The 27,995-nt window shown below is 45.4% G+C and overlaps 1 protein-coding gene across 2 annotated transcripts in view; it reads right to left on the minus strand.

Moving 5' to 3' along the window:
- IPO5 (importin 5) overlaps window positions 1-27,995 on the minus strand; it is a 126,801-nt gene that overhangs the window by 46,474 nt on the left and 52,332 nt on the right. For both annotated transcript variants that reach the window (XM_075918783.2, XM_006119706.5), the window contains exons 15-21: window positions 26,401-26,484; window positions 20,029-20,161; window positions 19,816-19,937; window positions 19,197-19,293; window positions 16,196-16,368; window positions 11,056-11,167; window positions 7,410-7,465 (exon numbers count right to left, since the gene is read on the minus strand). In XM_075918783.2, the coding sequence (XP_075774898.2) occupies window positions 7,410-7,465; window positions 11,056-11,167; window positions 16,196-16,368; window positions 19,197-19,293; window positions 19,816-19,937; window positions 20,029-20,161; window positions 26,401-26,484 (777 nt within the window). The remainder of the gene's footprint in view (window positions 1-7,409; window positions 7,466-11,055; window positions 11,168-16,195; window positions 16,369-19,196; window positions 19,294-19,815; window positions 19,938-20,028; window positions 20,162-26,400; window positions 26,485-27,995) is intronic.

Here is a 27,995-nt window from a genome sequence, read left to right on the forward strand (position 1 = left end):
TTTCGATATAAAAAGCTAATGCCCTCCTCACATTGAGTGTGTGCAGCACTGAGTCTTCCCTTGAAGCATGAGGTTTGGGATAGAAACAGGGAAGAACAACTGGCTCGTTGATGTGGAAATCCAAACAAACTTTCGGAACAAATGCTGGATGAGATCTCAAAGTTACCGACTCCTTAGTAAAAATCGTGTAAGGAGGTGATGACATGAACGCAGCTATTTCTCTCACTCTGCGGCTCAATGTAATGGCAAGCAGAAAAAGCAATTTTGTGGTCAGAAGCTGTAATGGTATTGTGGATAACGGTTCAAGGGGGGAGGAGACACGCCCTATCACGGAATCCAGAATGAAGTCCAGATTCCAGGAAGGTGGTCGTCATGGTGGGTTGAAGTTCGTAAGTCCTTTTAGGAATCTCTTTGTGATGGGATGAGCAAATACAGAAAACCCGTCCTGACCCCGGTGAAAAGCACTAATTGCTGCTAAATGCACTAACAGCGAGGCTATTGCAAGGCCCATGTCGTGGAGGTGCAAAATATAATCAAGCACAGTAAACTTCCGATAATCCAGCACCTTTAGGACCCAGGGGGTACCGGATTATCAGATATGCCGGACTATCAGAAGGGGAGGCTATGAAGGGTCTGGAGTGGGATGGGAGGGGATGCCATCCCAGACCCTTCATAGCCCCCCCTTACGATGGTCCGGCTCTGCCCCAGGCGTCCTTGATTCAGCCGCTGCTGGTCAGTTTCAGCAGCAACTGAATCGGGGATGCCTGCAATAGAGCAGCTGGGGTGCTGCCAGGTTGGTCCCGTAGCGCTGCCCCTCGGGGCTGTGGGACCAACCCGGCAGCACCACAGCTGCTCTTGGGGACACCTGGGGCAGACCAGCTGGAGTGCTGCCGGGTTGGCCCCCAGCTGCTCTGCCCCAGAGGCCCCCGATTCAGCTGCTGCTGAAACAGATCAGCGGCTGATTCTGGGAAGCCCGGGGCAGAGCAGCTCTGCCCCAGGTTTCCCGGAATCAGCCGCTGATCTGTTTCAGCAGCGGCTGAATCGGGGACCTCTGGGGCAGAGCAGCTGGGGTGCTGCCGGGTTGGTCCCGCAGCGCCGAGGGGCGGCGCTACGGGACCAACCCGGCAGCACCCCAGCTGCTCTGCTCCCGGCTTCCCCGATTCAACTGCTCATCAGTTTCAGCAGCAGCTGAATGGGGGAAGCCTGTCCGGCTGCCCCAGCACTTCCGGGTTCCTGATGGTGCTGGACCATCAGGAGTCCCGGAGCATTGGATGCCGGACTAATGGAGCTTTATTGTATCTGGGATATTCTTGCCACGTGAGAGTTCCTGACATCACTGACACCACGCTTCAAACCTGGTCCACTTGGCGAGATGGTCTTTCGAATAGAATCCTTTTGTACTATGTACTAATACTTGTTTGACTCCGAGCATGAGCGTTCGACTGGGTTGAACCAGCGAGCATTCTCACAGTGAGGTGTAAGGTTTTGGATGACAAAGGGAGCCGCTGTCTTGAGTCAGAAGGTTTGGAAGCAGAGGAAGGGTGATGGACATCTGGTGGAGTATTGAATACCAAGGCTGCTGTGGCCAAGCTGGGGCTATGAGGAATACTCGAGTCCTTTCCATAGTGATCTTTTCCAGGATTCTGGGAACTAAGGACACTTGGGGGAAAAAGTATAGTAATGTATAGCATATAGTAATGACGTTCCCCAATTGCGAAAAGCATCTCCTAAGGAATGGCATCCGATCCCTGCCCTGGAGCAACTGGGGCACTTGGTGTTGGCCGCAGTAGCGAACAGGTCTATCAAGGGGAACCCCCATTGCAAATACAATGCAGAATGTCCGTGCGAAGTTCCCACTCGTGGCCGTGGGGAAAACAGCCTGCTGAGTGAGTCTGCAATAGTATTCTGGATGCCGGGCACGTAGGTGGGTGTCAGGATGGTATGGATGCAGATACACCATTTCCACAAGCACATCGCTTCTATACAGAGGGATTGTGATCGAGCCCCTCCCTGTCTGTTTACGTAGTATATGGTGGCAATACTATCCGTAAGGATTCTGATGGTCGTATTCCTTATATGGGACTGAAAATAATGACATGCGTGACGCACTGCTCTTAACTCGAGAACGTTGATGTGTAAGAGCATCTCCTGCATAGACCAGCAACCTTGAACTGTCTTGTCATCCATATGCGCTCCCCAACCAGTAAGAGACGCATCCGTTATTTGCTTTGACGGTTGTGGGTGGTGAAAGGGAATGCCCGCTGTAAGATTGGTCGGCTTGGTCCACCATTGCAGGGATTGTTGTACATGTGGTGGTATCACAACCACCTTGTGAATGCTGTCCCTCACTGGAGTGTATACTATAGCCAGTCAGTGTTGGAGGCAGCGAAAATGTAACCTTGCGTTTTGAACAATAGTTGTTGAGGCAGCCATGTGTCCCAGTAGTTGTAATGACACTGACGGGAATCATCGGGGCATGCGTCAGCATGTGAACAAGATCTCAAATGGCAGCGAAACGTTCGGCAGGTAAGTAAGCGCACGCTGTTTTCAAGTCAAGCCTCGCCCCTACGAAAATCAGATCTTGTGTAGGTTCTGGCGAGGATTTCTGCATGTTTATGAGGAGACCCAGAGAGTGAAAGACCTGAGAGGCTGTTGTCACCATGTGTTTGGCCTCTGAATATGTTAGGTCTCTTATGAGGCAATTGTCCAAGTATGGGAAAATTGTCCCTCCCAGTCTGCGCAAGTGGGCAGCTACTACCACCAAGGTTTTGGTGAAAACCCTGGGTGCGCATGCCAACCCGAAAGATAGTACTCTGTACTGAAAATATTCTTGGCCTAGCTGGAAACTGAGAAAACACCTGCGTGCCACATGGATTGCTATGTGGAAGTAGGCGTCTTACAGGTCGAGGACTGCAAACCAGTCCCCCTTGTTCAATGACGGAATGATGGCATTTAGGGTCACCATCTTGAAACAGTGTTTCCTGAGATAACGGTTTAACCTGAGTAGGTCCAAAATGCGTCTCCATCTTCCAGTCTTCTTTGAGGTAAGGAAGTACCAGGAATAAAATCCTTTCCCCCAAAACTGACTTGCTACCCTCTATTGCACCGATATTCAGAAGGTGCTGAACTTCTTGCTTCAGCAAATGTTCGTGAGAGGGGTCCCTGAAAGGGACGGGGTAGGAAGGGTGGTAGGGGGAATGTATAGAAAGGGGATGGAGACACCAGATTGTACCACTTCCAGTACCCACTTGTCCGTGGTGATATTGGACCTGTGAAGATGGTACTGTTTTAAGCGATGGTGAAACAGGTGTAAAGAATTTTGTGGTACATTGAATGTGGGAATCGTGCTTGCATCCTCGATGGAAAAGTCAAATTTGCTGCTTTGGTGCAGATTGATTGGACGAATGGTTCGGCTGAGATCTCTTACACTGAGGACACTGTCGGAAGCGCTGATTGTCTTGGGTACGCAGTTGATTCTTATTGAATGTGTAATCGTACCTTCGTTGGTAAGGGTAGTAGCGCTTATGCATATAGGGAGGTGTGTACATTGCCAAGGTATGTAAAGTGGCACGGGAGTCTTTGCCAGAATGGAGAACTTTGTCGGTGTTACTAGCGAAGAGCTTTTGCTTATTAAAGGGTAGTCTTCAACTTTATTTTGAAGCTCCCGTGGGGCTCCTGCAGAAAGACCGTCTCATTGCGACCCCTGTAGCTGTAGCCCATGCAGCCGTGTTGGCCACATCCATGGCCATCTGCAAAGTAGTATTACAGGCTATATATCCCTCTTGGACTATTGCCTTCAGCAAGGGTTTCTTGGCATCAGGGAGATATTGTAGTAGCTCTGTAAACGTCGAATAATTATCAAAATTGTGGTTAGAAAGGTGGCCCATATAGTTTGCGATTCGTAATAATAACGTAGCCGAAGAGTAAACCTTTCTTCCAAAAACATCAAGTTTTTTATTATCCTTGTCTTGGAATGCATTTTTATATTGGGGAACTTTAGCTCTATGTTGTACCGCATCAACAACAAGGGAATTGGGTTGAGGGTGGTTGAAAAGGAAATCCAGTCCTCTAGCGGGTACAAAATACTTCCTATCAACCCTCTTACTAGTTGGGGCAGCCAATTTAGGGGTCTGCCATATTTTGTCTGCCACTTCCATGATGGCCTCATCAATAGGAAGGGCGATCTTTGCCCACTGTTGTTGCCGTAGATTCTTCAAAAGACAATGTTTCTTTACTGGTATGTCTGTTAATTGTATCTCCTATGTGTTCGCAACTCTCTGGATCCTGGAACTGCTTCAGGTCATCCAAGGGAGGGGTGTCATCTGGAACAGATGAGAAGAGGAGGAACAGTTGGCTGGGGGAATGTGTGGTTGAGGATCTTCTGTATCGGACAATTGGCCCTCTTCTGGTTCCGAATGATCCTGATGGATGGTTAAGTTTCCGATGGAGGCGGACAAAACAATTGCTGTGGATGGTCAGGTAAGTGTTGCGCACTGGGTAACGGATGGGTACATGAAGAGCCTCTATAGGATAGGATAGTATGGCCAGGGTGGGGGTGGTCATAATCATCCCTGTAGTAGCGGCCATAGTAGTGGTCTGACGGCGCTGGTGAAGAATATCTGGAAGATCTTGAACTGCGGATGTAGTAGACCCGACATGGTGACCGTCTCAGTGATCTGTGCCTTGGTGAACTCATGGGGGAGAGAGAACGCGATAGAGAGCGTCTTGATTCTATATAAACTGTGTCCTCCCGTGAGGGTCTTTTAAGTAGCTGGTAAGAAGGCGAGAGGCTATAGTCCCGGTGCCGTTAGTATCTGGGTGGAGAAGGAGACGGTCCCGGGAAGAAGGTAGGCGACAGGGATAATGCCCTATAGATTTCCCCGCAGCTTTACAAGGCAGTGAAGCCTTGTCAATGAGCTCGGGGCTGAACCTGGCTGCGGTCTCGATGGAGCCACACATGGGGGCAGTGATGGCAGTGCCGAGGAGAAGCCCGGTGCTGGCGGATCAGAGAACGCCTGCGGTGCCACTTGGGACGTTTGCCGGCTTGGCACCAGGGGATTTAAAAGCGCCTCAGCCAGTGCCGCTAGAGCAGCCATTCGCTAGCCATCAAATAGAGGCAGCAAGAGGGGAAATAGGGAGGTACTTCAAAGAGGCAGTGCCACTTGGAGCCTGGGGTTAGCTGGGGACTCCCCAGCTGACCCCGGGCTCTGTGTGGCATGACAGCTTTGAAATGTACAGGAGTCCCCAATGGGGGCTCTTGTGCATTTTCAAAGAGGAAGCACAGCATGGAGCCCGGGGCTAGTGTGGGACTCCGAGTCCCCTGCTGACCCCAGGCTCCATGCAGGTGCTTCTGCTTTGAGCCCGGAGTCAGCAGGACTTCCCGCTGGCCTTGGGCTCAACGTGGCATTTCAAAGGTATAACACAGACTACTCGACTAGTAAATTGATCGCTAGTTAATGTCCCTAACCCATACGCCTGCCCTGATCCTGCACCCCAATCCCCTTCCCCAAGGCATCACCCAAACCCTCTATCCCCTTCACTCAGGTCACAACTCCCTCCCAGACCCTGCACCCCTTCCTAGAGCCCTCCCAGGCAAGAATGCTCTTCTGCACCAATACTCCCTCCTGGGCTCTGTACCCCATGCCTCTGCCCCATATCACAACCCCTTACTTTCAGCCAAACTCCCTCTGACTCCACACCCCCTCCTGTACCCCAGTCTCCTACCCCAAGCTCCGTTCTGCACCCAACCTCGGTCCCAGACCTCAAATCTCCTTGGTAGAAATGTGGCCCTTGACAGCACTTGCCAAAATCTTGGCATTGCCCCCCATTAACAATTATTGCCCACCCCTGGTCTAAGTCTAAGGACTTAGTCAACTGTTCTGAGTGTTAGATATAAAGCATGATTGACTAAATCTGAGGAGCTGCCTCCATCAGAGGCTTCCCCTCTAAGTCCTTTCAGGTTCAACAGTCTGTACTCAGGGACTGATGACCACGTTATACATGATGGCACTGAAGGAAGCAAATGGCTTGCAGCCTGCCTGACCTTAAGTCATGTAGCTACTTGCATCAGCACCACATCACAGGCGCAAAAAGGACAAAAATGAAAAAATGGTGACCAAATGGGCCGACAAAATATGGCCTGCAGGCTGGATGTGGTCTGCCAAGATCCAGCCTGCAGACACTACAGGGACCCCAGACAGGCTCCCCTACCTGCCTCGCTCCACCTGCACGCTGCCCAGAAATGCAGCTGTGAGGCGTTTTTTCTTTAAAAACCGTGAGTCTGGAGGGGAGGGGGCAAGCTTTAGGTGTTACTCCTGTTCCTAGCACAATCCCACTAGTCGTCCAATGGGAGCTGCCTGTTTCAACAGCAGGTAGCCATGAAGCACAAGGGGCTCCAGAGCACATGGCTGCAACCTGTGTGGGGGCAGGGAGGGAGGTTGATTCAGGAACTACTGCTGGCTGGTAAGTCTCCTGGAAAAGCCTACCTCTGGCACCCTGGTCCCTCCCTTCCCCAACATTCTTCTCCTTTACTCCACATATCCAAAATCCTCTGCCTCCCTCCTGTACTCATATCCCCTCTCAGATCTGCCATCCAGTCCCCTGCCCCAGATCACAGTTCACTCCTGCCCTAGCTCACAACCCAAATTGCTGCACCCCCTCCTGTACCCCCAATTCCCTGCCCTAGGTCACAATCCAACTCCCTCTACCCCAGTCCAGTGCTTCAGGTCTCAACTGCCTCCTTCACCCAAACTTCTTCTCACCCAAAGCTCCCTTCTGCACCCAACCTCCATCCCAGACTCCGCACCTCCTCCATTAATACCATGGAAGCGTGTGGCCCTCAACCACTTTCCAAATTCGTGGAGTGTCTCCTTCCCCCATCAAAAATCAATGCCCACCCTGGGTTAGACAGATGTCTATCAGGGATGATCTAGAACTGTAGTGTCCAACCAGTTCCAAACTAGCCACACAACTGGCCAGATAGCCACGTGACTAGGGGCTAGCGTGTTGGACACTACAGACGTAGATGGTACTTGGTCCTGCCATGAGGACATGAGACCTCCCGAGGCACCTTCCAGTTCTAGTATTCTACAATTCTATATGAAAGCCCTTCAAAAGAGGAAACAGGTATTACGAAAAGCTCTACTCTAAACCTGTTCCATCATCAGTATATATCTTTAAGTTCCACAATATGGTGTAGCACCAATAGACAATGTTTTCTAGAAACTTCTGAAGAAACATGTCAAAGATGCACTTCTGCAAAACTCGGGATTCAGGGGGGTACATCTCAATTGTTGCTGTTTGTTTCAATTCAGCAACATGTTACTGCCATGTAATGTCAGTCTCTACATACTTGCTGCTCTGGAATTTGACTTTTTTTCTAAACAAACTCAAAAAGGGAAATTACTTACTTCATCTTGTAAAGACTCTTCAACTTGTTCATCATAGTCTTCATCTTGTCTTTTCACTAAATTTAAAAGAAATAAATGGCAGAGAGAAAGGAGGATCAGGGTAAAACTGGGAAGCAAGGTCAAATCAGGATCTTAGATGCCTATATACACAAATGTGAGAAGTACGGGTAATAAGCAGGAAGAACTGGAAGTGCTAATAAGTAAGTACAATTATGACATTGTTGGCATCACAGAAACTTGGTGGGATAATACACATGATTGGAATGTTCGTATAGAAGGGTACAGCTTGCTTAGGAAGGATAGACAGGGAAAAAAGGGAGGAGGTGTTGCCTTATACATTAAAAATGAACACACTTGGAGTGAGGTGGAGATGGACATAGGAGATGGAAGTGTTGAGAGTCTCTGGGTTAGGCTAAAAGGGATACAAAACAAAGGTGATGGCATGCAAGGAGTCTACTACAGGCCACCTACCCAGGTGGAAGAAGTGGATGAGGCTTTTTTTAAACAACTAACAAAATCATCCAAAGCCCAAGATTTGGTGGTGATGGGGGACTTCAACTATCCAGATACATATTGGGAAAATAACATAGCGGGGCACAGACTATCCAATAAGTTCTTGGACTGCATTGGAGACAACTTTTTATTTCAGAAGGTTGAAAAAGCTACCGGGGGAAGCTGTTCTAGATTTGATCCTAACAAATAGGGAGGAACTGGTTGAGAATTTGAAAGTGGAAGGCAGCTTGGGTGAAAGTGATCATGAAATCCTAGAGTTCACAATTCTAAGGAAGGGTAGAAGGGAAAACAGCAAAAGAGAGAATGGATTTCAGGAAGGAGGATTTTGGGAAGCTCAGAGAGCTGATAGGTAAGGTCCTATGGGAATCAAGACTTAGGGGAAAAACAACTGAGGAGAGCTGGCAGTTCTTCAAAGGGACATTGTTAAGGGCCCAAAAGCAAGCTATTCCGATGTGTCCGAAAGATAGAAAATATGGCAAAAGACCACCTCGGCTTAACCACGAGATTTTGCATGATCTAAAAATAAAAAAGGAGTCTCATAAAAAATGGAAAGTAGGACAAATTACAAAGGATGAATACAGGCAAACAGCACAGGAATGCAGGGGCAAGATTAGAAAGGCAAAGGCAAAGAATGAGCTCAAACTAGCTACAGGAATAAAGGGAAACAAGGAGACGATTTATAAATACATTAGAAGCAAGAGGAAGACCAAGGACAGGGTAGGCCCACAAGTCAGTGAAAAGGGAAAAACAGTAACAGGAAACTTGGAAATGGCAGAGATGCTCAATGACTTCTTTGTTTCGGTCTTCATCGAGAAGTCTGAAGGAATGCCCAACATAGTGAATGCTAGTGGGAAGGGGGTAGTTTTAGATGGTAAAAATAAAAAAATAAGTTAAAAATCACTTAGAAAATTTAGATGCCTGTAAGTCACCAGGGCCTGATGAAATGCATCCTACTCAAGGAGCTGATAGAGGAGGTATCTGAGCCACTAGCTATCATTTTTGGAAAATCATGGGAGACCGGAGAGATTCCAGAAGACTGGAAAAGGGCAAATATAGTGCCCATTTATAAAAAGGGAAATAAGAACAACCCAGGAAGCTACAGACCAGTTAGTTTAACTTCTGTGCCAGGGAAGATAATGGAGCAGGTAATTAAGGAAATCATCTGTAAACACTTGGAAGGTGGCAAGGCGATAGGGAACAGCCAGCATGGATTTGTAAAGAACAAATCATGTCAAACCAATCTGATAGCTTTCTTTAATAGGATAATGAGTCTTGTGTATAAGGGAGAAGCGGTGGATGTGGTATACCTAAACTTTAGTAAGGCATTTGATATGGTCTTGTGTGATATTCTTATCAATAAATTAGGTAAATACAATTTAGATGGGGCTACCCATTTAGATGGGTGCATAACTGGCTGGATAACCGTACCCAGAGAGTAGTTATTAATGGTTCACAATCCTGCTGGAAAGGCATAACAAGCTGTTTTGGGACCAGCTCTGTTCAATATCTTCATCAACGATTTAGATATTGGCATAGAAAGTACGCTTATTAAGTGTGCAGATGATACCAAGCTGGGAGGGGTTGCGACTAATCTGAAGGATAGGGTCATAATTCAAAATGATCAGGACAAATTGGAGAAATGGTCTGAGGTAATCAGGATGAAGTTTAATAAAGACAAATGCAAAGTGCTCCACTTAGGAAGGAACAATCAGTTTCATATATACAGAATAGGAAGCGACGGTCTGGGAAGGAGTATGGCAGAAAGATCATGGGGTTATAGTGGACCACAAGTTGAATATGAGTCAGCAGTGTGATGCCGTTGCAAAGAAAGCAAACATGATTCTGGGATGCATTAACAGGTGTCTTGCTCACAACACAAGAGAAGTCATTCTTCCGCTCTACTCTGCGCTGGTTAGGCCTCAATTGGAGTATTGCGTTCAGTTCTGGGCACCGCATTTCAAGAAAGATGGAGAAATTGGAGAGGGTCCAGAGAAGAGCAACGAGAATGATTAAAGGTCTAGAGATCATGACCTATGAGGGAAGGCTGAAGGAATTGGGTTTGTTTAGTTTAGAAAAGAGAAGATTGAGGGGGAACATGATAGCAGTTTTCAGATATCTAAAAGGGTGTCATAAGGGGAAGGGAGAAAACTTGTTCATCTTGGCCTCTGAGGATAGAACAAGCAGCAATGGGCTTAAACTGCAGCAAGGGAGGTTTAGGTTGGACATTAGGAAAAAGTTCCTAACTGTCAGGGTGGTTAAACACTGGAATAAATTGCCCAGGGAGGTTGTGGAATCTCCATCTGTGGAGATATTTAAGAGTAGGTTAGATAAATGTCTATCAGGAATGGTCTCGACAGTATTTGGTCCTGCCATGAGGGCAGGGGGCTGGACTTGACTTCTCGAGGTCCCTTCCAGTCCTAGTATTCTATTAAATGCAAACTATAAGGTCTAGCTGTTTCCCTTAGGACCCACTCCTGGAAAAAGTGCAGAAACAGCTGACAAAAATGCAGTAATGGATAAAAGAGAACCCCAGAAACAGTTGCAGAGTGAAGCACTCAGCACCTTCTGTCAGAGGGACCTGAAGGAGACTTTGGACAAGTAAGGAAAATGTACAGAACAGATTAGGTGTGAGTACGTGCGGGACATGGGAGAAAAGCAACCTTGGTCAGGGAAAAGTGACTAGACTAGAAAAGATGGGAAAATGGATACCAAAAGCAGTAACTGCTGTAAGATTTTTTTTTAAGATTTAAAGTCAGCAGAATTCTGTTTTTGCAGATTTAAGTCCAGAAGAGAGAGTTCTGATCATCTAGTCTGACTGACTTAGAATATCATTTAGTGAAATTCTGCATCAACTTTTGATTGAACAGCAGCATTTTTTGGAAAAAAAATTCAAATGGTGAAGAATACATTCTTTGGTAAACTGTTTAAAAAGAGTCAATTACTAATTCCAGTTTGCACCTAGCTGGAATGCATTTATTTTCAGGCTTACCACTGCGGATTTCAAGGTAAGGTATCTCAAATGAGGATAACAGAATAAGCATTCACTATGAGAGGTTTAGAATCTCTGCTTTAAAGAGCTGTCTTTAGTGCAAATCATGAAGCAATTCTAACATGAAAGGTGGGACTAACTTACCCTGTCTTAACTCTTGATTTTTAAAGTGCTCTTCTAGTTTTCCTTTCAATATTCCTCCAAGTTCTTCAAAGTGTTCATTGTTAAGGCATCCATCTCCCATTACTTCAATACACTAAAGAAATACAGTATGTTCAAAACAGAAGTTTAATATTAAACACAATTTAAAGAGTGGCAATGAAATTAACATGTTGAAATCACTGAAGAGAGCAATACTGCAGATTACCACTGACCCAACAGCAAACTTCTTTAAACCCAATACAAGAATTTACATATTAATTCTAGACTTATAAAATTAAGAGATTGACATTTCACAGATTAGATCATATTATAAGTAAAATGGTTTAATTTTTGTCTAGACTTTTGTTCAACATTCAGTATTCATGATTTTAAATAAATAGTACCTAATTTGGAAAATAACTATTCATAAAAGTCAATGGATATTTTCAATAATTAGCTATGAAAATGAGACATTAAAATAACAAAATACACAGTTAAGTTACAGGCCCCTGACATAAAAAAAAGTTCTTTCCAAACTTTTCTTCAAGATGTGTTTCTCATGTCCATTCCAATAGGTATGCCTATGCCATGTGCATGATTGTTTGAAGGTTCCCCTCAGCGGTACCAGTTGGGTCTGCTACGGAGCCCCCTAGAGTGGTGACCACATGGCATGATAGATAGGGCTCTGCTGACCCACCATCCATCCAATTTCTTCCTGCTGCTCAAAAGGACCTCTAACCCAGTCTGAGCACTGGATCTCTAGTTGGTTCAACCATGGACTTCCATGTCAGGAGGTAGTGGGACTCCAGGTTGGGGTGCTACAATCGACTGTGGTCCTGAGTGATGAGATCAGGATAGAAAGGGAAGACTACTGGCCTGTCTACCGATTGGTTCACCTTGCTGCTGAGCCTATGCTGCTGTAGCCATGTGAATGAGTCCTGTCGAATCTTAAAGACATATATAGTAGCAGGAAGGGGGAGAATGTGTACAGCAGGTAACTGGACCATGCTACGTGAAACGCATTTACCATGAAACCACAACTCAATCCAAAAGGAGCAGAATTCTTGTTCCTTGTTGTTAAGAAGTTCATTTGGGGATGATTCAATCTCTAGAAGACAGGGGTGATGCCTGCCTTGAGGGACCAATGATGGAGCATTTGATGTGGTTGGCTGGTTGTTTTGCACCCCTGGCAGGTCTGAGGCACCCAGGTAGATGCAGTGATCTATAAAAAATTCCTACAGCAGAGGGGAGAGGAGTGAGCACTACCCTGTCTCTTTATACAGAACAGTGTTGCAGTATTATCTGTCAGTACCGAGATGCACTTACCCTGTAGTTGGGAAAGAAAGGTCTGGCAAGCAAGGCGAACCCACCTGAGCTCTCTGATATGGATGTGCAGAGATAGCCCAGAAGTGCCTCCTAACCCTTCTTTGATGCATCCATGACCAGAGAGGGCTGGGGAGGTTGGCTAAGGGCACTCCTGCACAGCCAGATTTGAGAATTGACAAAGGGAAGGTGACTAGACAGTCCAGCAAATCCCTGTTGGGCTTGTACAACCTGGCCTGTAAGGGATGGAGGCAGTGTCTGGTGTGATGCACAATACACACTCGGGCAACCCACCATGTGCCTAAGGAGCCTCATGGAGTTCATTGCTGTGGTGGTGGGAAACTTCTGGAAACTGCCAACAAGATCAATGAGCACATGAAAGTAGGGCTTGGGCAGTTAGGCTCTTGTACCTATGGAATCCAGGACGGCCCTAATGAACTCTATCTTATATTAGGACTAGTGTGAATGTACATACGTTGACTAGTTCGGTGAAGGTGTCTGAGATCCAGGCCATGGGATTAAGGATGTAACAGTGTAGTTAATCAATAAGGAAAAGCTTACTGCTGAATGCTATAGACTACACACATTTCCTCTCCCCAATCTTGCCAGTACATTTTAGCAGGCTGGCCAGCAGCCGGTTTGCGCCGGGTCTGGGATCTACTTACACCCACTGCAGCTCTGCATTTAAAGCATATTAGGAGACGGGCGGGCAGGCAGCCCAGCTCAGTTCCAGCTTGTGCCAGATCCAAGAGCTCAGACGGCACCCTGCACAGGAGTTGCTGCCACTCCACACTGCTGCCTCTGTATCAGAGGCAGCTGCATGGGGCCACAGGCAGCCAGTCTGTGAGGGGAGCTGGTTTTTAAAGTGGCTCCCCTCACGGACCAGCTCCTGCCTGGACACCACACTGCTGCCTCTGATACAAAGGCAGTAGTGCGGAGTGGCAGGGGACTCCTCAGTAGTAAGGCAGGAGAGCGCCAGCTGCCAGCACTACCCCCAGGTACTATAAACTAGTTGAGTAACCAATGAGAATTAATGAGGTTGATCGACTATTCAATTAACCAATATTTAACATCCCTACACAGGATCTTGAACTTATTCCTGCTATTGGCCCTTGATGAGCCAGTCATCCATGTATGGGATGAGACCATAAGAAACTTGAACATTATGAACACGGAAGTCTAAAATAGGTTTGAGCTCACATTGGCTTTAGGGATAAGGAAGTATCAAGAATAGAAAAAAACCCTGCCCCAAACTCCTGAGGAACCTTCTCCATTGCCCCCAATGTGTAGACCAATTGCACCTTCTGAATGAGGAGTTGCTCTTGAGAAGGGTTGCTGAAGAGGGACAGGGAACATTGGGGGGTGGGAGGGCAAAGAATTGCATAGAATATCCCATCTCTCCTGTGCTCAAGACCCAGCAATCTGTGGTAATCTGGGCCCAGGTACACCAGAAGTGGGATAGAATGCACATTCAAAAAGTGAGTGTAAAGTCAGTGGGCTGTTTCAAATGGCCATGATCTTGGTCAGAGGAGGATTGTGAAGGCTGCCTCTTATGATTGTTTCCGCCCTCCCTGTAATTATAGCCCTGCCTAAGGGAACCTGGGTAAAGGCATGCAGGGCTTCCAGAGGTGCTAGTATGTGAAGAGTGATTTGAGAGTAGCCCAAAAGTTCTTCAGTCTGTGCAGTCTGGTTTGGTCTTGAATCATGTTCTGGACTTCTGTCAGGACCTGTAGTGTATTATGATGGCTGTGGCCATGCCACTGAGTCAGCTGAGTCCATAGCCACATGGAGAGAAAGGTGCAAGCTACAGTTCTACCCTCTTCAACAACTGTGGAAAACTCCTGTTGAGACTCAGCTGCAAGGAAGTCTTGGAACTTGGACAGTGTGATCAAGAAGTTGTATGTTTATCAGCTCAACACCACCTGTTGGTTTGATATGTGGCACTGGAGCCCTCCGGACCAGTAAACCTTTCAAACAGAGATCCAGCTTTCTTCCTCATTCTTCAGAGGTAGCCCTGGCTAACCCTGTCTCTCCTTATAGCAGGCAGCACTGAGCACAAAAGGGCGCTGACTGGGGATGAGTGAACTAATGTTTGTACACCTGTTGTGGACAAAGCAGCAACTTTCAAACACCTCAGCTATTAGTGGTACTGAGGTCTGGGTTTGCCAGAGCACCTTTGTGGTGGTCTGGATTGTTCTGATTAATGGCAGTGCCACTCTAGAGGACCTTTGGGGGTGAATATGTTCACCACAGATTTCGATTCTTCCACCATTTCTCAATCAGCACATTAAAACTGCAAACAACCTGTCTAAGAAGATCCTGACGCACATTAGAGTCTGGGGCTGGAAGAAATGATGAAATGTCTACTAGTGCCTCATCTGGTGAGGAGGAAGAGGCTCTCTGAACAGGGTCTTCTGGCTCCCTGGTGTACTCTGAGATACCTACTGCCAGAGACTCTTCCACCTAGTAAGACAGTGGCACTGACCGTCCTTTTGGTTGTCCAGGGTGACAGACACGGCCAGAAAACAATAGCAGACTGAGGAGACCTACGTAGCTCTTGACACTGAGCCCTGACCCTTCTCAAGGTGCCCAGAAGTCCCACTGTACCATGGCCTGCTATTTTGGGGGGCCAGGACATGTGGTGCCAGGGCTGGTGCCACAGGAAGGGCTCCTGAAGGCATCTATTCCAGCCTTGTGCTGCACTGTGGGAAGTGCTAGTACAGATGCTGACAGCAGTCTGGCTGAAAGCCTGAGATTGCGCTCTCACAGGCCACCCAATCATGGTGATTAAGTTCCAGGCCTCTTCAAAACTGTGTAGTGCAGAAGGAAGAACCAGGTCCTCCTCCAACTCCCCACAAACAGGAGAGTCCACTGAGCCCTCAGGGCTGGAATACATGGCGCTGGACTGCTGCACCCTCCTTGTGGTGTCCCAATGAGAGACTCACCCCTTCTTGGCTGAAGAGTGGCCTCTGTCCACCTGCTTTCTCTTATGTGGCACTGGATATTGCAAACAGTTCTACAAAGAAGAGCTGGTCTTCTGCATCAGGGAACAGTGCCTGTGTACCTTGTGGCCCTCTCTTCTTGGCCGACGGATCACGCACAATGGCCGGTGCACAGTACACAGAAGAGGCTGGTGCTGGTTCCTGCACTGGAGGTCAGAGAGACGACTCCATAGATAGGAATTTTTAATGCTGGTCTCTCTCTGTTTGTGATTTGAAGCCCCTGCACATGCTGCACTTATTTGGTAAGTGTCCCTTGCCTAAGCATTTTAGACGAGTAGCACGAGAGTCCCTTTTGCCGCAGGAGTTGCAGTGCTTAAATCCCTGGATTGTTGCATGCCCAGGGGGAGAACTGAAGAAAAAAGGGGGGGAACCCCCCCCACAAGGAAACTTAAATTATACTTTAGCCTTTAGTACACATAGTAACTGAACAACATGAAAGGGAACAGTATACAACAAGAATAGCTAGGGATATCGTGCAAAGCAAGAGAACAAGGGCTCTAATGACCCATCACTTGGGGTAAGCAGGAACTGGATGGCCTGTGGGCTTGAAGAACCCTATATATTGTGCCATAAAGATGCCATTCTAAGGGGCTCCACAGAAGACCCTACAAGGTATCGCTAGGGGAAAAAACCTTTGGACAACTATGCACACAGCATGTGCACAAACTTATGAAAATGCACACAAGCAATCACTCAAAGAAAATTCTCCTTTACAAGCAATTTAAACTTATGGCAAGCACTACATTTCATTGATACTGTTAAAAAAATTAAAACAACAATAATCATGGCAATCATTTCTATGAAGAAAAAGAGGTCACCTTTGCAAATGAATGCATTATTTCTGAGAGTACATCTGAATCAGGTTCTGTTCCTATAGCTTTGATAAGAGCATCACACATGAAATGCCACATCTGTGTGAGATACTCTGGCCCTCGAACTCTAGCACAGTCAAGAAGAAGAGGCATAGATTCTGCTGCTGCCACACGAACACGTTTGATTATTAAGGAAATAGTGGATAATTGAGATCACAGTGAAGTTTAACTTTACCATCAGGAAACATGCTAAAAAAAAAAAAAAAGGTAGAAAGTTCCCACCTTAAACTATGACCAGTCACCACCTAAGCTGAAATATATTCATTTTCATAACTCCCAGAAATTTAATCAGAGAGACTTGATGGAAAAAGTTATGTTTGCTACACAAAAGCTTTAACAAACATTTATCATGTAAAATGAAAAGAGCCATATTTTCCAAAGGAACTGGATAGCTTACAAAAATAGGCATAAAGAATATTTGTCATTTTAAGTGATTATTTTAGAACAGGGGTGGTCAACCCGTTAGAGACGAAGAGCCAAAACAGCAGTGGCTAGAGTGTGAAAAGCCATGTATTATATATTTATTTTTATATATCTATCTGTATAGGTGCTGGTACTCCGAGGGGGAAGTTGTTAATGGGGAAAAAAAGCCACGCTAGGGGTGCCCTTTAAAAGCCCAATGTCTCAGCTGCCCCAGGAAAAGGAAAAGAGGTGCATGCAATTCATTTAAGTTATGTATGTGTATATATATAAAAAAGGGGGAGAGAGAGAGAGAGAGAACGAACACACAAAATAGTGATAAAATAACATTATAGGACATTTCAGACAAGAGCCACTCTCACTGGGTTGAAACAGGATGTGGGGGCTCTGGGGTGGGAAAGGGTGAGAGGTGCAAGCTCTGGGAGGGAATTTGGGTGCAGGAGAAAGTAGAGAAGGCAATGCTGGCTCAGGGAGGGGGCTCCAGGCTAGAGAGTTTTAGGGTCAGGTGGACAGTGGGGTGCTGAGCAAGTCACAGGCTTGTGGATGTGAGGGTGCAGGAGTTTGGGCTGGGGTATGCAAGGGGCTCAGGGCAGGGAGGCTGGGAGTATGATGGGCTCAGGACACAGATTTGCAGTGTATGGATGGTGCAGGAGTGTTGTGGCAGAAGACTGGGGATATGGGGGTGCAGAGTTTGGGGATGTGAGAGGCTCAGGACAGGGATTTCCAGTGTATGATAAGTTTGGGTGGGTGGGTGGGTGTGTGCGTGCGCGCGCGCAGAAGTGTTATGATGCCTTGGCCGCAAATGGGGACTTGTTGGCTAGGCTTCATTTTTAAATGCGTCAAACACGACATGTTTCAGTGTTGTCTTTTTTAAGAGAGGGGCGGGGAACCTGTTTTGAGTCAGAGGTCACTGACCTACAGAAAAGTTAATCGGGGCAACACAAGTGAGATGCAAAAAAAACAACCCCTCCAAAAATCCCCCAAACTCCAACTGTGCTGGTGGGGGCAGGGAACAGGGTGCTGGGGCAGAGGTTCGTGGGGGAGAGGGGTGACCAGGGGGAGGGACCAGGATGCTGGTGGATGCTGGGGCAGGGGACAGGGTGCTGGGGCCAGGGACTAGTAGGGAGGAGAGGGGTTTGGCCAGGGGGAGAAGACAGGGACAGCTGGGGCCAGTACTTCGGGATCCTATAGCTGCGCACCAGGTCTGGGGTTTCAGTAAGCACATGCGCAGCTTCCACCTCCCTTAAACAGCTGGTGCATTTCCTGAACAGCTAGGTCTGTGGCACGCCAGCAACTTCCTTCCCCTGCCCCAGCTGCCTGCTGCCTGCGGGAAGGGGGAGTCCCAGGACCATGCCAGCTCCAACTGCTCAGGAAGCACACACCGTGCTCCTCACTCCCCACAACAGTTGCGCGCTTCCTGAGCAGTTGGAGCTGACTCCTACTCCCCCTCCCAACCCCCACCCTCAAGCCAGGCACTCCCCCCCGTTCCAATCCAATCCCCCCCCCCCAGGCCCGGAGCTGCCACCGCCACACGCATCTCCCTGCAGGTGCTGGGGTGCATGTGCTAAGTAGCCGGCCTTGGGCATGCGCTGGCTGGGATGCCATGCGCGGGGCTGGGGGGAGAGGAAAGAGGGAGGAGGAGAGGGCTGTGAGCAGAGCGGCCAGCCTTGAGCACGCGCTGATGGCTGGGACACCATGCACATAGGGCAAGGGGGCTGTGAGCACGCGCTGGAATGCAGCTCAGAGCAGTCTGGCCGTCAAAAGCCTTGTGCAGAGCAGCCGGTCTAAGCGGTACCATCAGGAGCCACAATTTTTTAATCACAGCCGCATGTGGCTTGCAAGCCACGGGTTGGCCACTTGTTTTAGTACTTGTACTATTTACCTGATGGACATTAATATACTGGAGAAATGCATACTTTTGCCAAAGCTAAAAGCCTCCTTTGATGATGCAATCTGAACAGAGTGATTGCCAGTGAGCACAAAAACATACTAAATACTGAAGTTATAAAACCTGTCCTTGTCCATTATGGCAAGGCCTGGAAACGCCTAACAATATTTCAACTTTTTTTTGGACATTTCCTCACCCCTCTCAGTTATAGTACAGAGACTTTTAATCAGATAAGAGCTGGAGCCAAACTCATTTAGGGACAGTCAGGGCTGCTTTTTAGTTTGCTTCTCAAATGAGATGCAGAAACTACCATGCACAGATTAAGATTCAAATTCTAGTTCGCATACATACTGGAACTAGATGCCCAAGACCATGGACAATTTAAGAAATGGTCAGAGTGGAATTTATTTCTGGACTGATATTTGTTTGCAATGGATCAATGTATCAGGTTGGAGAAATTTAAAACTGATAATTTATAAAATACTGAAAATGAGGTTTGCTATAGACATATATTCCTGATATTAGAATATAACACTGTTGAACTTGCTCTTTCCATATTCATAGAAAGATGAGTAGCACAGCTAACGTCAAGTTTTTCAAAAGTAGTCAATTTCTATTTTTTGTATATTACAAGGATATCATCATGGAAATAGAATTTCAACAAAGGAACCATCAATTTTACAACTTGCTCTGTGTACTCCACAAATCCTTCTTTTAATTCCTTAGCGTAGCAAACCTGAAACAAAAAAATTTTTAACAGTTATCAGCACACTAAGGTAAAGCATAATTACTAAAATATTTAAGCTATGACATGTCTGAAAAGGACAGCAGGCAGAATAAGGTCAGAATTAATGGAGAGGCTATGTTAGAATGCTTTACTTACCCACTTTACCATCACATTTGGAAAGAGCTAGATGGCACACTGTATTTTTTTCACTAGTGGCTGAATATTTTAGACCAAATATATATGCTTTGTTACTTACAACAACATTTTTACTACGGCTACTTTTGTTGACATCTGAAAGATTATTCCTTACATTTGTCCCAAGGCTTAATTTTTATAAAAGTTAATAGAACTTAAAAATATAGATTTTTTTCTATGGGTCTTAAGTCCCCTGCACAGTTTGAAACCCTGACTACAGCAATATGAATCTAAAAATGAAGACTACTTAAATTAGATTGCGAACAGTAACTTGAAGATGAGCAAGTTATCTTCAGAGAACCTAGCAAGAAGTAGCTGAGACTTCCCATTACCCACCAGCATCTGGCATGCAGTTGCTTTTTCTTCAAGACCTGCAGTTTTGATTCCAAAACTTTGTTGATCTCCTAGGTTTACAAATTCCCAGCCATCATCATCACTCATATTCTCCATATCTTGTGCTGTTATAAAAGAAAAAAAAATAGTTCTATAAATACTGCTAAATCTTTTATTTCAAAAATTTTTCAGAATAAAGTAATAGTTATAACCTACTGTCTAGGAGAGCTACTTCAGGTTTAATTGATGCAGTCTTCATTAAAGGTCCCATGACGACAGGAAGGTACTGCTGAAATTCTTTTCCAAGGATTTTGCACATTCTAGCCCATGCAGAGATCATGTAAGATATCTGTGAGAGCAGTTTTAAAGCTCACATAAGAACAATGCAGTATATAAAAACTGTTTTAAACTGTTAAAAACTGTCAGTCTACTGAATCACAATTACTGAAGATACAGGCAAAGATAAGAAAATGCTATATATTTTGGTCCTTCTCTCAAGGTGCTGTAGTTGAATGTAGACAGCTAAGACTCACGAAGCACTCTGTTTTTGTTGCCTGCTGACACTACATTGATGTGATCTGCTTTTAGGAAACCCATGTTAATTCCTTAATTGCCAGTCAGCTAGAATATCTCACTTCAAGTTTCAAATTACTGCCTTCACAAAAAAAAAAAAAAAAAAATGGTCGAGCCATTTACGTAATAAGAATCAATTTACCAATGTGGAGACTACCATCTACATCTGACTACAATGGCATCATGAGGCTCAACCACTTTAAAGTGGCTAATATGTACCAGTCACCTAACAATAATGGCCAACTCTATCAATACTAAGTCATCACACAACCTGTAATTGATCAGCTTCCCTAAGTGGGACAGACTTTGTAAATAAGACTTCTCTCAATTAACTACATCTTCATGATCCTAACCAACCAGCAACTTTTCACTACCTGCTGAAGTAAGGGATGCTCCCCTGATCTCCATTACAGGCTACCCTCCACTAGCCACCTGCAGTGTCTTTAGAAATTCCCTACACAGCCACACTGCTCTATCTTCATCCAAATAGGTGTTACTATGCCCATAGTGACTACTAGCCCAAGGCTTGAAACTACAGAAAGGCAGACTGGAATAACTACACTAAGCTCACTGACCAATATACAGTCTATCACACAACAACATCTCAATAGATCAAGCACACTCAGGGATCGCCAGCACCATTTTTAAGGCTGCCAAAAGCCTAAAATAACATGTCTGAAAGAATGTGCAGACCTACTTAAAATAATTAACTGATACATCACGGAAGCAGATGAAGGAATCTCCTCAGCTGGACCAAGATAAAAAGTTTCCAGCCATTCTCTAGGAATTAAATGAGAAAGGCACAGAAATAAATGAACACATGGAAAGCCTGCAACTTCTGAAAATATATCCCCAGAATGATAACATTTTGGGAAGAAAAGCCAACATGATGATGGTCTAGCTTCATATCCCATGTCATACAGGAGAACAATTACCAAAATACAGCAAAAAAAGATGACAAATTTGCCAAAGCCAGTTAAACTCACTCTTCACCAGCACCCAATATCACTCAAACTGTATTTGTAAACTGAGCAGATTGTGTTCTAAGGGGGCTGCCATTCGGTTAGCACAACAGAGGGCATGGGTTTCCACTAGGAGGAAAAGGGACTTGGGAGACCGCCTGTGGGATGGTGCCCAATAGTGCAGCAGCAGTGTGGAACATATACAGGGACCAACAACATGAAGAAAGGCTGGGACAGATAGAGGAAGCCACTAGGCTTATTACTGGAGCACAGCTAACCCAGGTTCAGGCTGTAATTGGTGAATTGCATATTATCTCCACCCTCAGCTCAATGACCCACGACTTGCTGACAAATATGATACTGGATATCACTGAGGCAGAGAAGATATTGCAGTGGGATCTGGCTTGTTCAGAAATTCAGGATTTCCTGAATGACCAGCTGATGGCCATCCGGAGCGACCTTGAACATCAGACCTGACCCACTGCCCTTGCAAATGCCTTGGGGTTACTGTCAGAACTGTGGCCATGGAGACATACTTGGAGATTTTCAGGGTGGAGATGCAGGCACTCAGTGCTCTTTCCAAGCATACAGGCCGGTTGGAGGGGTGTGAGCCCCCACATACCGAATCTTGCCGGGTCCATTGGGAGGATGCATGTGGGACTGGGTGATTCACCGAGACATCTGGGAAATTAAACCACCTGGTGCACCCAGCCATTTCATAGTCAGTGCTCCTGGAATAACATCTGATATTTGGATAGGGATAGGAAATCAATGGATGCTTTGGCCTTTAGAACCCCATAGCTTCAGTGCATACAAAAGCTGAGACCAGGGGAAGTTGTAACTGTGCACGACAGCATTTGTTGGGAAGGTATGGGACAAGGACACACCCTAACAGGACATTTGATCTTTCAGGCCAATGATAGCTGCATACATGTTAACACCACCACCTTACAAGACATGCACTTTCATCTCACCACTGTTATGGGAAATCATGTCATTTATTGGCCTGCAGACAAGGTCCTAAGAACAACCCTTAGATTCCAAATACCCCTTGATTGGACTACCCTAGTACCTGACCCATTTCAGAATTTACTTTCACTTATACCAGAGGTCCAGAAAGTCTCTGAATTACAAGGTCAAATTCATATTCTCCAAAATACCTATCAAATTGAGGCACATGTTTTCCACACAGTCTATAGAACATCCCTCCTGTGTACTAATTATGATGTATTGTCTTATGTAACACAGGCTATGCAGCAAGCCCATTACAGAATTATTGCGGGGATATTAATGGTTGTATTGCTTTTGCTTATTGTAGGATTATTTTATTGTTATAGAGGATGTACTAATGGAAATAGTTTTCATGTTCATACTAATCATGTATTACCATTACAACCAATCCATACCTGTGAGGTCAATCCTCTTGATGTTAAAACAGAAATACAATGTTTAATGAATAGAGAGATTTGAAGGAGTAGTTGTGCCTAGAGCACAAAAGGGGGGAGTGTGGAAGCAGGACTAAGGGAGAAGGGATTTGGGTGGCCATTCCAGGGTTTGTCAGTAGCAAAGCAAGAGTCTGGTTCACTCTGACTCCTGCTAATGCGAGAGCTGGAAGAGACACTGCATTCACCTCTCTGCCTCGCTCTCCAAGATAAGAGTGGAATGCTGACCTCAATGAGAACCTTGGAAATAAGATAGTATCTGATGGGAATTGAGTGGGCAGAGAAGTAATTGTTTAATGTTATATGTAACGGAAAGGTATGTATATTGGCTTTTAATTGTTTTGTATTAGATGATCCACTTATACTGTCTTCCCTTGCAATACTGCTCGAATAAACTGCCTCTGGCAACTTGTTGCTTAAACAACGCAGAGTGAAGGCTCGTTATCTTCCACAAGATGCTCCGAGAAAGACATTTTCAGATGGCTCTTGACCACAAAACCAAGCACCCGGAGATTAAAGAATGGACTCTATCAGGCTTGGTGCTGGCAGCAGCTCTGTTAATGTACCTATCAATGACCTACCAAATATTAGAGATGATTTATGTACACTGATCTTGAAGATGGAGATAAAAATCAAGTACATTAAAAAAAATCACATCAAAATGCTTCCATTTACAGCATGCGCAGAGACAGCTTGAGCTTAAACATTATTTTGACTGGTCAGTGTTTAGCACAAGCAATAATTTTTGAAGGGGGGACACTTTACAAATTTCGGAAGTGCCCCCAGGCCAACCCAGAAGGGGCAGGGTTCAGAGCTACCCCACCAGGAGCTTTGCTTGGCCTGGGGTCCCTGCCTCCTGGCCAATGGAAGGGACCTGGAGCAGATGGAAGGGTGCTGGGGGCTAGCCTCCTCCCCAAGTTGTCTTGAGAAGACAACTATCCCCTCCCCATCCCCCACTCCTGCTGCCTCAGAGGCAGCAAGTGGAGAGCAGGCAGCACCCCAGAGATGGGGGGACGAGGGGGGAGGGAGAACTGGCTTTTGAGCTGGCTCCCCCCAGCACCAGCTGCTGTTTCCCCCCTTGCTGCCTCTCAGAGGCAGCCGAGTTGGGGGGCACCACAGGAAGTACAGGGCCAGTAGGGACTCAAGCAGTCCCAGCTGGCCCTGTGCTTCCATGCTTCCTCCCCTCCCACCACAGAGCTGATGCTGGGGGAAGCTGTCTTTCAAGCTTGCTCCCCTCTTTAGTGCCTCGCTCTGATAGAGGCAGCTGACAGGGGGAGGGAGGAGGCAAAAGCAACTAGCTGAGTTACTACTCGACTATCCCAATAAGCTTAAAGCTTATCGAGTAGTTGACTAGTCACTTACATTCCTAATCTATACAGAATTTGGGGCTCATTCTCTGATACTCAGCTGGAGAATGAAGTGCTCCAATTTGGTGCACAGAATTTAATACTAACAGACAGAACTTAATTTTGTTCCATGAAAATCACCACAGGCATATGGAAGCCAACAAAAAAATCTTGTATGGTTACCTGTCCTGGCCAATATTCTTTCACCTTCCATCAAAAACGCAGCCAACAAACTGATCACCAACACACAGCAAATTCCACTGTTCTGCAATATCTGGGATGTACCCTGCCACCAATTTTGCAACAGAAATCCTATTGGGACAGTGCTGCTCACTCTAATTGACATCAGCTCACTGAATCTGACAGAATGGAAGAAAGATTGTCACTACAAGGAACTCCCACGCAACTACACTGCATGAACAGAGCTACCTGATTCTGGGTTTCCATATCACCTCTGAAGCCAGCTTAATAGTTTTGTGTAATGCATGATTCACAGCGCCAAGAAAGTCCTCACCTGGGGCATCAAAGACAGCCCACTATGCATCTGTGGAAGATGCTATATAAAATGCTAGATTCCAGGAAGGTCTTTCCAACATGAACATGGTGGGACTCAAGAGGCCAATACTGGTTCAAGGACACTGCTACTATGTTTTAAACTTTGTCTTGCCCACACATAATTGATGGGTTTTATTTATATATTGCCAAACTTCAGAAAATGGCGCTCTAGGGAAAAAAAATCAATTCTACCTGTAAGTGGCTTTGTAAAGAGCTAGTAATTATACATCACCAGGCATGAATCTGTATCCTCAGAAAAGCAATGGCTAGAAAATCCTTTATCTTCAAGTATCCAATCTGCTGGCTCTAGTACAGGGCAATGCCCCTGCAGTGGAAGCATTTTGGCCCCCAGGGTCTCCAACTGTCAGTTACTTACAAAAAAAAAAAAAAAAAAGCTATGTAACTTGCAAGTTAAGAGTTACTGAAGCTTCAACTAGGAAAAAAGGTTCACCAGTGGTAATCTACAATATGTGTTTCGAGGCACACATGGAGATGCACACATGGAGAAACAGGGGAAAAAAAATCTCGATACAGAACATGTAACTAGGTAAAAGCCTACCAGGCTAAAAACAACAGGTACAGAATGACTCAAGAGCATTAATCGTGTTTTGCACAGAACAGTAGTTTTTTGTGACATAGGAAGAACGAAGGAGGACATGAGGGCATCTTAAATGAATGGAGTTTAAATATAACATCTTATTACTCCAACATCTACAAGTTGCAAAAAAAACCAGCTTACCTTTAATATACTGCTGGAAAGTCAAATAATCAACTAACAGGTGAAGACATGCAATTTATATGGGGACACGGAGATGTTCAAAGCTATGATGGAACTCTTCTGTTCAACTGGTATGGCCTTCTTATCTTGTAGGGAATATTTTCAAGAGCTGAACCTTTGTCTCTGCTAAAACATCTGTACAAATTCCCTGCCATCTCCGGCATTGACTACTTTAATACCAATATTGTTTCCTTATAATCCCCCCGAAGTGATTCTTCTCAGCAAGGCAAGATCCTGAAGTGACAGAGGCTGTAACTACATGTAGAAACTTGCCTAGCGAATCTTAGTTATGGCTACATAAGGAGGTCTCAAGAGACTTGGCCTCTATCCCTAGTTGTGAAGATCAGAATTGCAGTAAATTTTCTCTGCTGCAAGTTCTGAAAGGGCAAAAGGAACTATTTACCAGTCCCATCTGCGCAAAGAAGAGTAGTGACAACTGGTGGAAATTACATCACATAAAATGAGATGTGAAACTAAGAGTAATTGAGGCTTTGCAGCAAGAATAGCACATGATGGTCCCTGCTAGAATTAGCAGCTGTGAAACTAAGCCAAAACTGGTACAAGGATGAAAGGGAAATTAAGACCAGAGCCTGATGGAGAATTCTGAGCTGCCTCTATATTTTTGGGAAGAGGCACAGATGCAACACATCCTAGGCTGGAAGCTCAGGATGTAACTTGTACATCAACCTATTTGTACAGCAAATAAAATATGAAAATTTATTACATCTTCTCCTACTCAGAGGACATCTGCTTTCTGACAACTTTAGTATTAATCCTGTTACTGAAAAAATGCAGCACAATACAGCTAAATTTTATTCTACCTTGTACAGCGAATTTTTTAAGAAATTACAGACTTCTATGCTAAAAGCAGGAGGATAAAGAACACTAAATATTAAGCACCAGACACTTGCTATAAACATCTTCTGACATACCTGAGGGTCATCATCCTCCAAATCACTGAAGTCTGTCTGTGTTTTCAGCAATAGTTGCATAACATCTGATGCATCCTGCATAAACTAGAAATAAAATACATATACTGATATAGTAAAATTTCGTATCAAACAGTGCTTATGTCAAATAGAGGCACATAAGCTATTCGGTGTTTTTTAGAAGAATTCAACTTAAAAGCAAAAATTTCTACATTAGTAGGAAATAGCAATATTCTTTTGAGTAATTTTACACTGAAGACGTATCTTTAGCTATGGTCATGCTCCAACACAGTGATTCTCAACTGTGGCCCAATCAACACACAACTACAGTCCAGATGACATCCTCAGGGCCGTAACTAGGATGGGGCAAGAGGGGTACTTGCCCTAATTGCAGAGTCAGCAGGGGTGTACATGTTAGGCCTCGCAGCACCAGCCCTCTACCTGCTACAGCAGGGTTTAATTTGGGCTCAACAGCATCAGCAGGAGCCTAGGCTACTCAATACCCATCACTGCAGAATTGTGAGTCTAGTGACTCTCTGGAACAAGATCTGCAGAACTGGGATTGCAGCAACAGGTGGACAGGGTAGGCAGTATGGTTGTGGGAGCTGAGATAGGAGACCACTGGGCATAGGGAGGAGAGTACGGGGCCTACTGCTGCAGAGGGGGGTTGCAACAGTGCATAGTTGATAAACTTTAGGTAGGTGGACTGGGCACTAAATATTGGGATGCAGTGCCTAGATGAGAGGGTGAGTGCTGGGAAGCAGACACTACTTCTGGGGGAGCGAGTGCAAGGAGGCAATCCCTGGGTAGGACCAGCATGCTCTTCAAAGGGAACCCTGTCCTTCCTAGGCAGTCACATGTTCCAGTTTGGGGAGTGGGGAGAGGAGAAAAGGAGGGAAAGAGAACAGTCCCTGGCTAACGGGGCCCTTGTACCAGGAAAGATTCCCCATTTTTGTATGGAGGCTCTACAAGAGCTCAGCACAGAAGTCAAGGTGGCAATACTCTATGGATTGTCATCCTTACAGTAAATTCATTAATTTTAAAAAATTGTTTTGACTTATTCTGCCAATTTAAAATGCTCTTGGTTCATATTGCCATTGTTCAAATGAAAAGTATTATAGTAAGAGCTCTGTTATTTGGCACTCAATTAACCAGAAAGCTCAATTCACTGGCAATTCTGATATGTCCCAACACAAATCTTCAATCTACGTAACCAGGACTAGAATATTGCACAGCATGTTATGCAAAAGAGGTAGAAAAACAAACAAGCAAGTTGAAATCCGGGATTTAAAAAAAGCAATTTCCAGGGTGTTATAGGGTCGTTAGAGATTCAGCCCACTCTCCTGCACCTCTACATCTACAATGATAATCAATGTTGATATGCTGACCCTGAGGAACAGCAAGATTCTGAAGTGCCTTCTGAATCAGATTAAAGTTTGTTCAGTATAGTTTTAATGTTGTGTATTTTTAGTGATCTACGTGTATGTCATGTACTTCCCCTAGTGATGTGTAGTGTCATAAAATAGCCTACTGTATAGCTCTGTACAGGTAAAAATTTCTAAGTGCAGGTGCAATACTACTATTGGATTGGTGAGTGC

Source organism: Pelodiscus sinensis, chromosome 1, assembly GCF_052426305.1.
Source record: "Pelodiscus sinensis isolate ZL-2025 chromosome 1, ASM5242630v1, whole genome shotgun sequence".
Classification (NCBI taxonomy): domain Eukaryota; kingdom Metazoa; phylum Chordata; order Testudines; family Trionychidae; genus Pelodiscus; species Pelodiscus sinensis.